The sequence below is a fragment of the Pinus tabuliformis genome, chromosome 7 (assembly GCF_031772625.1).
Source record: "Pinus tabuliformis cultivar Carrire ecotype Pingquan chromosome 7, CPIR1, whole genome shotgun sequence".
In the NCBI taxonomy this organism is placed as follows: Eukaryota; Viridiplantae; Streptophyta; class Pinopsida; order Pinales; family Pinaceae; genus Pinus; species Pinus tabuliformis.
In genome coordinates this window covers 621625361-621640321 of record NC_142293.1, presented here as the reverse complement: position 1 = coordinate 621640321, position 14961 = coordinate 621625361, and the positions used below count along the sequence as shown (strand labels likewise).

At 39.3% G+C, this 14961-nt stretch overlaps 2 protein-coding genes across 2 annotated transcripts; both read right to left on the bottom strand.

Annotated features, from left to right (window-relative positions):
- Positions 1–2501: 2501 nt before the first annotated feature.
- Positions 2502–13585, bottom strand: LOC149248969 (uncharacterized). The gene is made up of 2 exons (XM_089451532.1): positions 13126–13585; positions 2502–2545 (listed from the first exon to the last, which is right to left on the bottom strand). Exons 1-2 carry the CDS (start codon positions 13583–13585, stop codon positions 2502–2504), a joined length of 504 nt encoding a protein of 167 aa, XP_089307658.1.
- A 184-nt stretch (positions 13586–13769) lies between these two features.
- Positions 13770–14402, bottom strand: LOC149248968 (uncharacterized). Its single transcript, XM_089451528.1, has one exon. It carries the CDS (start codon positions 14400–14402, stop codon positions 13770–13772), a length of 633 nt encoding a protein of 210 aa, XP_089307654.1.
- Positions 14403–14961: the final 559 nt, after the last annotated feature.

Sequence of the window (14961 nt, the reverse complement as noted above, 5' to 3'; positions counted from 1 at the left end):
AAAGCTGAATAAGAAAGGATTGATATCAGATACGACTTGCCGCAGTTTAGGAAAATCAAGCTGGGAGAGCGTCTACAATTTACTACAAGAGGAAGAACCTAAAGAACTTGAGGAAGAAGCTACTACAGATTCTATAAGCAAATCAAAAAATACATTAAAAGAATTGGCCTGCTCATTCCTACACAGGATAGCAGCGCAAGCCAAGGTTTTGCCATATAATGACATGGTCAGATGGATTGTTGAAAGTACTACAACTACAAACAGGATGTTTAGTACAACTGACGAAAAAGTGTTCGGGTCATTTAGAGCAGAGGATCTCAGACAAACGTATCATTTACCCAAGCCAGAGAAGTATTATAATAAAGCATTCTTAGAAGCTTTTGCAAAGGAAAATGACATTGAATCAGATCCTATCCGGCAATGGAGACACTTCCTGAGCAAACACAAGCACGAGTCTTCGGGTATGTACTCTGTAGATTCCTTAGCCTCTCCTTATTGTTATGCTGGCGCATTAATATGCAGACTCTGGGGAGTCCATAATTCTGCTAAGTTCTCTATAGATATGGTTCCTTTAATGGAAGTTGTAGTTCATGGTTATATTATGGATTGGGCAAACATTTTGTCCGACAAAATGGCCACTGAGATACTTGAATATAGGAGAAAGAGGTCTGTGGTTTCCCGGGTGATACCTCCTTTTTACTTCAGTGCCTATATTATGGACACCATCTATTTTAATTTTTAATACCCTGTTCTCGGATGGAAATGGACTCCCCAAGATCCCAATCCCATTCACATCTATCACAAAGAGCTATGGAAGGCCCATTATAAGAACCATTTGTATAGAATTTGTAATGGTTTTATTCTTCCTATACATTACTCCTTATTCGATAAGCTTGCCCCTAGGATATCCCAGGAAGTAGCAATTGACCTAACAACAATGGGTAGTTGGTTTGGAGAAGAGAAATTCACCTATATAAGGCTTTTCAGCAGTCTCACTAATCCTCATGTTCTTCCTCTATACGTCCCCGATAAATTATTGGCCCGAGAATTAGCATATCAGATAACAGTTGCAGGAACGTCAAAGACCCTTAGGGATTCCAAGAAACACATGTGGCCTACATTTCCCCTTCGGTGTGGCATCTTTACTCTACATGATTATAAACATGCAGAGAAAGAGGCCGAGAAAATCAAGTTGTTAAATCTTGCGACTATTCCAAACAGGCAGTATGACCCTAAAAAGGTTGCCTATAATGTTACCTCACAGGCTAAAATCGCCAGATTTGATCATGAAGAGGATAAATTTGATGACCTGTTTTCTTCAGCAGAACTATTTTTCCAGGTCAAAGGATTGGCTAAGACTAAATTGGGACCAGGAGGATTAGAAAAATTCAATAGGCTCAGGGCCCAAAGATTGGAAACCCTGCCTTTAGATTTATTAGCCACAACCTCAACGGTTCAACCACAAGGCCACAGTGAACAGAAAATCACTAAGAATGCTCCCGAAATGGAGAAGGTTCCTGAGAAGAAGAAGACACCAGAATAGGAGCAAAAGCAGGTAACAGTTAGTGAACCCCTTGATACACACATTAATGTTGACCCTAAGTTGATCAAGGAATGGGAACAATTCGATTCTATCATCAGTAATCCAGAGAATACCCAAGGGTTCACTACACCAGAGGTGTCTATAGCACAGAAATCAGTAGTCGACACAGTTCTGATTGGAACAAGTGGCCCACCCAAGTTCCATAAAGAAATTGAGATCATCCCTGAAAACCCCACTGATGAAATTGTTTTGCATGTAGAAGAGATACCACCATTAGATGTCTTCTACAACCCTAAGCATAGGGCTGTAGTTAAAAGACAGAGGAAAAAGAGGAAAATTGATCACTCTCCTCTTTTGACTCCTTAGATGGAAATGATGAATGTGGTATGGAGAGAGGAAGTAAATCCCTCCAAAGATTTAACCAAACTTTCTCAGTATGCCGGAGCATATACAACGGCAACAATAGATAAGGTTTTAGAGGTTAATCATTTATTGAAGGAAAAAGATCAGGCGATCACTCAGCTAGAGGCACAATTGGTAGAGTGGCAACAAAAAATAGAGCAGCTTGAACAACAGTTGGCGGAACAGAGACAACTTAATGAGCAGTTGAATGAGCAGTTAATTAATGAAAAGCAGAGAATTGATGAACAGGCCATCCTTAAGCAGCAAGAGTTATCCCAAGCATTGAGCAAACTGTAGCTATTGAACGAGAAAGTGAATAAATCAAAATAAGAGAAAATCGCTCAAATAAAGGATCAAATAGAGCAATTCAAAGGATATCCCAAGGTAGAATAATTCAGAGCTGAAGCCCTAGAGATGACAAAGGCTCTATCTCAACAGTTGGATGTTCTATATTATAATATCTCGTTGGCTATTCCTTTATGTGATATCACAACGGCTATGATCGATAAATCAGTAGATGCAAGGCTTGAGCTAGAAAAGGTATACGAAATCTTAACTAAGTTTCTATCTTGGCAAGATTCAAATGTAAAAGTTTCCAACCTGCCAAAGATACAGGAATGGCATAAAGAAATTCTATTCTCCGAATGGGAGTCTCATTTAATGAAATTTGAGAGAGCAACATCCAGATGTAGATCAACGACAAATAATTTTATTGAATTAATCAATAATAGTCTATATTTATGCAATCTAATAACAGAATTCTCTCAAGGCAAACTCCCATAGGTGAAAGCATTAGAAGAATAGTGGAAACAGGAGCTAATGCATAGGGAGAAAATGATCGGAGGCATTCACAGCTTAACATGGGAAACTTTTTGGTTTTTCCTTGTGAAACCACATAGTTAGCAAATGGTGATGAAGTGTCTCACAGATGTGATCAACCATATGATCCCTGAACTTGTCAATGCCACATTTGTAGCTTAGTTACACTCTCATATCAGTCAGCCACCAGAGGTTCAACCAATGCTTGCCATTTGTCAGCTCCGATCACAAGAAGGTCAGCTGATTCAATGAATCCCTTCAACCGACTGCAACACTGCTATTTGAAGATGATCTCCACATTTTTATGTTTTGGTTATACCAGCGCATAACATTTTTCTTTCATATTTTGTTATTTTTGTAGTATTTATAGACCCTTTCATGTTTTTAGAAAGGGTCCTCATTTTTTGTACTAAGACTTAAGTCGGGAGTTGCACTACTGTGCTTCCGATATATTTATTTTTATAAAAGACTGGACCTGAATTCTGAATTTTGACAAAGAAGGCTTTTTATGAGATATGCACTTTTGCTTCCTATGAAAAGTATTCTCAAATTGGAAGACATAATTTGAATGTGATTCACATCGAAGGAGATCCAAATGCATACGGTACTACTATCTATGTTTTTGCTTTATGTTTCTGTGTGAATTAAGCATTTATCAATTTTGCTATTATTGATGTGTATATGTTTCTACAACAATTCTTTAATCTTTCACTATTGAATGTTTTTGGAATTTTCATCTTTCATATATATATGTTAGTGATATATTATGGTTAGTGTGACAATGTTTTAATTATTACTTTGTTCAATTAATTGAACAAAGTAATTATCATATAAATGCATCTTTTTATTTATGAGTATGTCATCTTCATGTTTACTTGTCAATAAGAACAATCAAGAATCGCACTAAGATAAAGAATTCCCGGGATAGATTAGATACTTTTGTATATTTTCACATTTTAGAATAGATCACTTATCATTCTTGTTATGTATTACAAACCAATCAACCACTCACCCATATATCATTGGGAAACTGGTCCCATTACATCCAGTCGGAACCACCACACCAAATGAAAAAGGAGCTGCTTTAAGGTCCGGACCGGGTGGTTTTCCCCCATGTTGATGCAGCGATTTTAGAGGCATCAACAGAATGGTATGAAATTATTCTCCTCAACTTCCATTGTAAACTTATTGGCATTAGACATGCTATTGAGATGGTTTAAAAAGTTTTTAAGTTCATCATCCCCATGAGGCCAGTTAACACTGGTGTCATACACAAACCTTATCCAAAACTTAGGTTTTAAAGGATAGGTGTCAAGAGCTTTCTTTTCAAAATTTTCCATGAAGAGATTGGCTACAATAGGTGAAAGAGTTGATCCCATATCCACTCCCGATGTTTGGACAGGTGGAATATTTTGTCCAACTAAATAAACAATGAATAGAGTGTAATAAAGTATGGAATTGATGCTTTAATGGTGCTTATTCTAGAGAAGGAAATGGGGCAGGTGTGCAGCTAGTATCTCGAGAAGTCATCTTGATTCCTCTTTATTTCAAGCTAGAATTTGAAGCCACTAATAATGTTTTTGAATATGAAGCTTTGTTGTTAGGGCTGCAAGCTACCAGAAATACTAACATTGGTTGCTTGGAAGTGTTTGGAGATTCAAAGCTCATGGTGAGGGAAATCAGAAATCAATTCCAAACTAAACATCGAAGATTGAAGACTTACCAAAATGAGGTATGGGATCATATTGAGAATGTTCTCTTAGCCTTTAATATCCAAATTTTTCCAAGAGATAGAAATCGGATGGCAGACTCTTTGGCTATAGTTGTTAGTAACTTCAAGCCTCCTTAAAACCCCTTACTCAGATATGAAGTTGAGGTCAGGTTCATACCTTCAATACCATACAATGTCAAGTATTAGCAGGTGTTTGAAGACAAGGAACAAATTAAACACTTCATGGAGGTTATTAGAGAGTTTTCAAACTTAGCGACTAAATAAGAGAATGAGGAGATGACATGTGAACAACCGGTCAGTTGGGAAGAAACCATTGCTGGTCACAAGACAGTGCAGTTAAATGGGAATATCATCCCCAAAGGATTTTTTCCATTGGAAAGGCTTTTTAACTCAAATGATATGGCTCCTAAGACAACTAAGAAAGAGCTTGAAGAAGATGTTGAAGATTGTAACATTTGCACAAAAGGAGATCTGAGAATCATAAAATTAGCTAAAGGAGTTCTTAGGGAATACAAACAAAGGTACCTGGACCTTTTTAAGGAGTACATGGATGTGTTTTCCTGGTCATATGATGATTTAAATACTTTTGATCCCGATGTCATACAACATAAAATTCCCTTAAAAGATGGGGTGAACCCATAAAAGAAGAAGCTCAGGCAGATTAATCCTTTGTTGCTCCCATCCATTGAAAAGGAGGTGAATAAATGGTTACATGCTAAGATAATTATGCCATTAAGGTACTCCGATTGGGTAGAAAATCTAGTTCACGTCAAGAAGAAGAATGGAGAAATAAGGTTATGTGTTGACTTCAGGAATCTAGGATGGAGTACATTCTGTCGAAAGTGGTAGGGTCTGCTTGGATGTCAATGATGGATGTCTTCTCTAGATGCAACCAAGTCATTGTGCACCCAGAAGATCAGAAGAAAACCACTTTCACTACACCCTGGAGAACATTTATGTATGCAATAATGCCCTTTGGCCTCATAAACACAGGAGCTAATTTTCAGAGAGCTATGTATATAACATTTGTTGGAGATCAGGATAAATTTGTAGTAATCTACCTAGATGACATAACTATTTTCTTCAATTTAGATGAAGAGAACCTCAAGCATTTGCAGCTCACATTCACAAAATGTAGAAGGTGTGGTATTTATTTAAATCCTAAGAAATCACAGTTTTATTTAAGTGAAGGCAAGTTATTGGGTCATATTGTAGCAAAGGAAGGAGTAAAGTTTGATCCTAAAAGGGTGCAAGCCATCAACAACATTACACTACCAAGAAACAGGAAATAAGTTCATGTTTTTTGGGAAGAATCAACTTTTTGATATGGTTTATACCAAATTACGTGGAGATGGTCAAAGAAACCATAGAGGGGAAGTAAAATGGATTGTAGAATATCGAGAACAATTCTCCAGAACAAATTTTTTTTTTTGCAGAAGCCCCAATATTAGCTAGCCGATATTATCAAATTCCATTACTCATTTTCTCTTTCGCCTCTCCTAACACAGTGGCAATTGTTCTATTGCAGAAAAACAATGGGGGGCAGGAACATCTAATTGATTTTTTTAGTCAGGTGTTGTGAGATGCATAACTAAAGTATAAAATCCTAGAGAGATAAGCTTACTCCTTAGTCAAAGCCCTAAAGGTCTTCCAAATTTATATACTGCAGTCCAATACAATAGCGCATGTTCTAACTTCTGTTGCTAAAGACATTCTTGTACATGAGACAGTGAAGGTAAGAGGGGTAGGTGGATTTCCAAATTCCAAGAATACAATGTGGATATCAAACCCATGAAGTTGATAAAGGGGCAAGGATTCACCAAAATGTTGTTGGAGGCTAACTGGCAAGCCCTGGGCATAAATTTGCTAACAGATAAGGAAGGAGAAAGTGGAAGAGAAGAGGAGAAGAATAATGTCAAGACTTTAACACAAAGAATTCAAATGAAGTACTTTGTCTCACATTGGTATAAACATATTGTTCATTACTTACTTTTTTTGAATTTCCTAGTTAATTTTGATAAAGTTAAATATAGGGCTTTGAGGCTACAAACCTAGAAATTTGTGATCTCAAATTTCCAACTATATTAGAAAGACCCAATGGAGATTTTTCTATTATGTATGCTTGAAGAATAAATCCATAAAGTGATTGATGAGTTCCATAATTCTGTCTGTGTAAACATTATAGTTGGGGAGCTAAAACTCACAAAATTCTCAAAACAAGCTTTTATTATGCTAAGTTGTTTGGTGAAGTACATATCTATGTTTGGGCCTGTTAGAAGTATAAATTATTTGTAGAAAAAGAGTGGTTGGCTCCCATTCATTTAATCCCTGTTTTTGTAAAAGAAACTTTCAGGAAATGGGAGTTAGACTTCATTGGATAAATACATCCACCTTCTAGTGGCGAGCATAAATGGGTAGTCATAGCCACTCATTATTTCACAAAGTGGGTGGAAGCTACCCCAGGTAGAAATGAAACTGATATAGTAGTCATCAAGTTTATGGAGGAAAACATCCTCACCAAGTTTGGCTGCCCAAAGAAAATCATCATTGACAATGCTCAGGTGTTTAATTCAGCCAAATTTATTTATTTTTTCCAAAGGTACAACATTATAGTAGGCTATTCCACTACCTATTACCCATAAGGAAATGGATTGTCTCAATCCTCTAATAAAACTTTAGTAAGAATTTGAAAGAAGAAAATAGAAGAAAACTAGAAGAACTAGCATTCATAGCTGAAGTTTTCCCTATGGGCTAACAAGATTACCACCAAGAGGTCCACTGGAAAATCTCCTTTTGAATTAGCGTATGGGAAAGCTACAACATTCCCTATACAACTAGCAATTCTAGTAGCTAAAATTCTATAGGATGTCGAAGAAGAGCCAAATTATCAGGGAATAATGAAATCTCTCTTTGACATAAAAGCAAGAGACATATCCCTACAACCAAGAGATTTGGTACTTAGATGGGATGTTAGAAGATAGGACAAAGCAAAACATGGGAAGTTTGATCCCTTATGATTTGGACCCTTCAATATATTTGAAGCAAAGGGAAACAACACCTTCTTGTTAGAAAATTTGGATGGTGAGGTGCTCCAACTACCTGTGAATGGCCAGTTTCTCAAGATTTATTTCCATCATTAAAGAGGTCCATTTTCATCCACTTATATACCTGTGAGCCATTTTACATAACAGTAATGCTTTTTGTTCTTAATGTTTCCATTTTTTCTTTTCATGTACTTGAATAAAATGACTCCATGCCCAATGGATAGAAGGAAATAATCTACATGTTCTTAATGCATTGTGTGCAATACAGTCTCCTCAATTGGAGTCGATGTTGTGTCTGTAATACTTTATTGTATTTATGTTGAATGGTCCTATTTTTCTTCCATTGATACAACAAGGAAGAGGTGCAGCCTTCGTTGTTCAAAGGAAAATCAAAAGGGAAAGGCATCACATTGAATTATCATTTCGGAGAAAGCTCAGCACATTGGAGGTCAATATTAGATGGGAGAAACAAAATTTTAGGGGCCAAAATTCAGAGGATAGTAGAAAAAAAAAGTGTTGAAATATAAGAGGCTGAAATGAAAAGGGGAGTGTTGAAATTCGGGATTCAGTCACATCAGAACCTGATATCAGAAGAATAGAAAGGAAGTTATATCAGGGCCCGATACTGAAAGGATGAACATTCAAACTTAAAGCACATTGAAACTCGAATGTTGGAGGGTCGTTCAATTTGGGACATCAGAGAACGGGACCTCATAACCCTTTAAAAATATAATTCTTTATAAGTTTCGATATCACTGAGAAGGGGAAAAACAAAGGAAATCATTGAAAATCCAAGGACCCCAGTGACACTCTCTCTCTCCACAAGCTAGGACACATGGCAACAGATAATTAGTTCTAAGGAGCTAACAAGGTAAATGAAGTCAATGTGATGTGGACATACAGTGGACACATGGTGTTGGGTTGAGGGTCCCTACCCAGGTTCATAGTTAGTTGCACCAACCAACAAAACCCTAACTGTTGGCACTTTTGGCAACAACCCGCGTGGCACAAGATGTAGTCTCACTTGAAGTAGTACTGGGGGATGGAAGAACCAGTTTTCTACATCCAGAGGTCAGTGTTATGGGTTCCTATGGCTTTTAGAGCTTATTTTAGTCCTCGCGAGCCCTAACCCTTAAAAGATAAATTATTGTAGTAACTTGCTAAAACATAATCTTAGCCTTCATGAAATGATTTAATCATTCATAATAGTAAGTAAAATGTAGATTTGTTACTTTTGCACATTAATTAAACATTACTTCATATAAATTCAGAATATCAGAGCGAATACATAAAAATTTCATAAGTAAAGATAGATGCACAACTACACAAGTATAGCTTCAAAATAGTCTTTTATTGATATAATCATTCAACTATAGACTCTTCTTCCCTTCGCACTTAGCTGCAGGGGCCCATCCACTCAGCCTGCAGACTTACGAAGGTCTCTGCGCACTCAGGTGCAGGAGCCTTCCCCTTCGTCTAAGTATAGGAAAAAAAAACTAATGCCTTAGCTTACTTTCCCATACAATGATCTTCTATATCTAGTTACTTCCTAGACACACTATGACTCTTATATATATAGCCTTTTCTTTTAGAATACCATGGTCCATGGACCATGGGCGGGTCACAAAACTCCCTATCTTCAAGCACATTAAGGGACTAAAGCCCCTTTTGAATCCTATGACCTTTTGGTTGCACTCCCTCAAAACGTGGAGACTGTACATGTATACCACAATTTATTACAAAAATTTACCCCCAAGGGACCCTATACCAACAAGCCCCTAACACAATTTCGTGACTCATCCTCGAGTCACTTGGTTGGTGCTTCAATCTTGGCCTGTAGTTCGCAGAACTCCAACTTCAAAACCTATAGGTCAGTGGTTCCTTGTGTAGCATCCTATTTCACTTCTTCAACCAATTCTTTAGTATTTAGGACTTCAACTACAATGCCCATGGTCCTCTGAGTCTGTTGTGTCCCATTGAGCTTACTCTATATAGACAGAATCAACTGGATGACCTCTTTTGTCCCTGGCTGTGTCCGTGCAGAAAGAATTTCATCCTTGTTGTGTAGATCTTCAATTTCATTTTGGATCATCTTTCCTTCCTGCAACTGTGTGAACCATTTTTTTGGTGCCAATGTTCGCGTAGTCGATCAGATTTCATCGAACTACCGTTACTTCTCTCTGATATCTGCTCCGAACTTTTGTAGAGTGGCTTCCTCCTACAGTGAGGTCCACAATTCCATGGCTTGCTCAAAGAGCTTCGTGCAGCCCTTTATTGTGTATTCTATCATTTCCATGCCTTCTTTGATAGTAGCTCCGCATTGCTCTCTAACTTATGGAGGAGTCGTGGGCTGCAACTTTAATTGTAGCTCTAATATCTGCACCTACAACTTGAACCAAACTTAGCTAATTTCATCTTTAGACTCCTTCACTATAGTGACAAGCTTTTGGATCTTCTTCGTGGAGGTTATGTCAGCTGGAATATTAAGGTCTGGCAGGTCACTACAAGCTTGTGCAATGGCTACTTCCAACTGTTAGCTCTACACTGTGATTTCCCCTTTCTCCTTAATCACCTACACCTTCTCCTCAAAAATCTGCTGGTTGTTTGTTTTAGCTTCATTGATTACTAGCACTGCGTGTTGCTCCATAATATGAAATTCATCAAACACCCCTTGGTGTAGTTCATGTAAGGTCTGGATATAGAGTGTCTTGAGGTTTAAGCTCAGGTTCTTTATCTGCATTAGTTGGGCCCTTTGTTCATTTATTTTGGTGTGCAGGGATCCTTCTAGAAACTGAATGATGTGGAAATCCAAGGTCCTGTAGGTATCCAGAACTAACTCGTTCACTTGAGTTAGGCTGGTTTGTTTCCCACTCACTTGGCCCATGCTCACATGTATCCTACCTATTTGGATCTGCAACTTGCGCAGATCCTATTGAACCTTTCCCAGTGCCTGTTGGTATTGTTCCTTGAAGTGGCCCCAAATATTAGTCGTTGTGTCACAGACCATGTCACCTATCTCATCTAAATCCCCTTAAGTAAGGACTAAAGGGGTCATGCTGGCTAATCAGTTAGACTTTTTTTCTTTCGCGGCCCAATGGAGGTTTTCCTTTTCCTTGTTTGGATGATGAAGGGGGATTCTAACTCCACATCCCCTACATCGCGTTCCTTTATTTCTTCCTCCTCTCGTGTTTTCTCCTTTTTTGACTCCTCAAAATCAATTGTGGCCTGGGATGTTGTTTTCACTTGCGCTACTCTTTATTTGGTTGCCACTTCTTTTTCTCTTGTCGCAGATTCCTTTTTCAGTTCAACTTTCTCTCGAGCGACAACCTTCTATCCTTCTTTCTTTTTCTTTGCTTTCATCATCTATGCGGTCGAACCCTGCCCGACCTTACTACTACTTGCACCGACATCAGATGAGGTGAGCCAATCACTAGGCCACTTACTGAAGACACCTGCTATGTCCCCCTTGGCCACCAAGTAAGGAAACTTGTGCCATATCTTCATGGGATCCCTCCTCGCGTGAATATGCAGATTGTGGAAATCTTCTTTGAAATCAGCTATGGTCTCGTACTGCTCATACAATGTGGGTGATAGCCTCAACCTCTGGCTAATCACTGTTCTCAAATCCATCTCAAAAGGGACCCAAAAGATCTTCACCTTTGTGATGCATGTGGGGTCCTTTGTAGCCCAAAGTGAAGTGAACTTCGCTACCTCTTGAAGGTCCAGATAGTGAGGAGGAAACTAACTGTCCTCCGGAGTCCACCATTCCACCAATGTTATTAGTAGAAACAACTAGGTGTAATGGAACTCCTTGCCCTCATCCTAGGCCTCCCTGCAATTCTCCAGAAATTCCATGCATAAGTAGCGACCCTAGTTATATTGGACTCCTTTGGTGCACTACGCCACCAAAGAGATGACCGGTGTCGGTACTTTGTCTATGCGACACTTATGCATTATTTTCCCTGCTAATATCTACATGGAAAACTACACCGCAGGATCCGAGATAGAGTGGATAGAGTATCCGTGGAATTTCTTTATTAGGCCAAACTCATTCTTCATCTGGTTCGTGAGCTTCTTTTTCTGTGTTTTACCTCCAAATGCTTGTGCAAGATCCACTCCTTGGTATGGTATAAAGGTGATCCGGTGGATCAGCATGTCCGTAATTGGGATGGTTTCTCCCAACCAGAGACACCCATCATGTACAAGTGTGAGAAATTGGCGCACATAATGGTGTTTATGTTATTGTGACTAAAATGAGGACCCAAAGCATGTTTAGGAGCCCCATGGCCCCAACACTAGCTACCCACTTCATTGCTTCCAATCGCGTAACCTATAATTCTTCATAGTATACTTTGGACAAGTATTTGGGGGGTGCCAATTGAGGGAACTTCGCATGGTCCCCTAAGTCCCAATCCTCCATCTTGAGTGTTGGTATGCGGGTCATCAACGTGCCCTCCAACATCACCTTCTGTGGAAATAATAGCGTGGACACCAGAAAATTTACGTTGTCTATATGCTTTGGAAATTTAGTTGCGACCTTGCGTAGTGGAATATACTTCAATAGCCAAGTCATCAGCTCACCCTCCTCAGCATCAATCTCCTTGATTCCTCAATGCAGTTTTTCTTCATCCAAATCCATCAGCTATATAAGCTTTTGTGACCGATCCATCTTCCCCTTCTAGCGGACTTCCATGGGGATTTTCTATGGTGGCTGCGTCACCAAGACCTGCTGAGGTTTCGTCTACTTCTTATTTGTTGCCTTGGATGTAGAAGGTTGAGATATAGAAGGCTCAGTTCTAAGAGACCTAGGCGCTGTAGTTGGAAATCCTGCAGGTACAAATGGCGCTGCTTCAATCTCAGGGGGAGTTGCAGTCATTCTAGCCAGAAAAATCTCATTGAGAAAGTCAGGTATGCCAGACAACCGGAGTCATGAAAAGAGCTCTTCCCAAATTGGCCGAGACATACAGTTCTGCACTTGGCACATAGCAAGGCGAAAAAGCGCAATACAAACTCTCAGGAAACAAAGTGTTCGAATGCGGGGAAACATGCCATATTTATAGATGATGTGAAATTCAGATCCAACCATTCCCTCCATTTTCTAATCATTAATGCATCTTTGGCGGTAGAATTCCAAAGACATTCTCTAGAAATGCGTCTTCCCTGCCCCTTTCAACATAAATTTTCCCATCCAAACATCTACAATGATTCCAATTGTCATTTTTCAGCTAGGCCACGTGGCACCCAGCCTTGTGGTGCAACTTCTTTAGCGCAGCTCCCCTCAACACCTTACTTCAACCCGTCACATAGCCCCCTTACTTCAGTTTTCCAATTTTTGGGCAGTGTAGTTTAGAGTCTCGTACTTCCTTGCAGCTACCTAGAGTACTAAGACTATCCTACAATCATATAGTCATTAGTAGGGGCAGGATCACCCCTGTACAACTTCAATTGACTTCCATTGACTTTTCCTAGGAATAATTCACCATTCAGCTTCGCGAGCTGAACTGTGCCACCATCTGTAATTTCCTTAACAACATAGGGTCCTAGCCAATGCATTTGAAATTTTCCAAGGAACTTTGTAAACTTACTGTCATATAGCAATACCAAATCTTCATTCTTGAAGGTGTGTTGTTTCATGTGGCAATCATGCCATGAATTTTCACGATCCTTTTGCACCTGTTGATGAAATCCTATGAGGAAACGATCTTCCTCCAGTTCTACCAGTTGCAGCAGACACTCCTCCATAGTATCACAATCAGCCATATCTGTCAATGCCGTAATCTGCAAACTTGGCGCAATGTATTCCATGGGTTTAACAACTTCCTTCCCATATAATAATCTGAACGGGGTTTGTCTTGTCAACTTCTTACAAGTGGTCCTATACGCCCAAAGCACCGCTGGTGTGTGCACATCCTTGTCATTCCGCTTCATGTTACAAATATTTTTCATGGCAGTCTCCAAAATATTGTTGAAAGCTTCCACCGTGCCATTAGCTTGAGGGTGATAGGGCGTACTCTTCTGATGATATACCTGGAACTCCTCAAGCATTGCAACAATGGTTTCACTTCAAAAGTGTTCCCCCTATCACTCATTAAGATTATAGGGAAGCCGAACCGAGACAAGATGTATTCAAAGATAAACTTCGCAGCTATAGCTGCACTACAGTATTTCACTAGTTGTCCCTCTGCCCACCTGGTCAAGTATTCAGTTGTGGTGATAATGTATCTAGCCCCTATATTTTTCTCTGGTGGTTGAATTGTACCACAAATTCTATCGCCCACTTATCGAACACCTGCAACGTTATTTGCAGATTTAGTGGCAACTCATCCCTTTGTGATGGTTGCCCCATCCTCTGACAAACATCACATGCCCTACAATACATCTTTGATTCCTTATGTACCGTCGGCCACCAAAGCGCTACGTGCAGGATCTTGTGTGCAATCACTCTACCTGCATAATGATATCCTACTACTCCTCCATGTGCTTCTGCCAGAATTCTTGGTCGTTCATACTCCGGTACATATCTATGAAAAATTTCATCAGAGCCCATTTTATACAAATTTCCAGTGATCATAGAGAAGTCAACTGCTCTGACCACCAATTTTTTCCTCTGTTGCGTCGAATATCCCTCCGGGGCCATTTTGGTAGACACAAATGGAATTATATATGTGAATTGATCATCTGCGAAGTGAACATCGAAGAGATGCACATGAGTAAACCCTTCCTCCAAACTTGTAGGCTCATCACCAGTCTCAATCCGCGAGAGGTGATCAGGACCAACATTTAGGTGTCCTGGCTTCACAATTATCTCAAAATCATATTCTTGAAATAGCAACAACCACCTGAAAATCTCCCCCCTCAACATAGGCTTGTTGACCAAGTACTTCAGAGAAAAATGGTCTGTATACATCTTGAACTGTGCTCCTAGCAGATAGTGCCAAAATTTCTGCATTATGTAGACTAGCACGAGTCCTTCACGCTCTGTGGTTGAGTAGTTTTTTTATGCCTTTGAAAACTTCCTACCCGTAAATTCTATTGGGTGGTCAATATCTCCTTCACCTAGTTGGGTCAGTACCACACCTAGCGCAATATAGGATGCATCTACATAAGCATTAAGCTCCTTCTTCCAATCAGGGAATACTAAGATGGGTGCGGTGACAATTTTCTCCTTCAAAACATCCAAACTTTTCTGACAATCATCATCCCAAAAAAATGTCGCATCCTTTTTCAATAGTTTTTCCATTGACACAGATATTTGTGCATATTCCTTGATGCATTTCCTATAATATGTAGTATGGTCCAACATTGTGCACAACTGCTTAATGTTCTTCGAGGCCTCCAAATTGACGATCAATGCAATCTTGGCAGGGTCTACCATCAATCCATACTTGCAAACCACATGACCCAATAGTATCCCATACAGT

Excerpts from the sequence above, each read along its gene's own strand:
- LOC149248969 (XM_089451532.1), bottom strand. The coding sequence starts at position 13,585 with ATGCTTGAGGAGTTCCAGGTATATCATCAGAAGAGTACGCCCTATCAC. Across the intron at positions 2,546-13,125 it reads TTTGGTATTGCTATATGACA|GTTGGAAACTTTTACATTTG; the intron begins GTAAGTTTACAA and ends TATCTTTGGCAG.
- LOC149248968 (XM_089451528.1), bottom strand. The coding sequence starts at position 14,402 with ATGTTGAGGGGGGAGATTTTCAGGTGGTTGTTGCTATTTCAAGAATAT.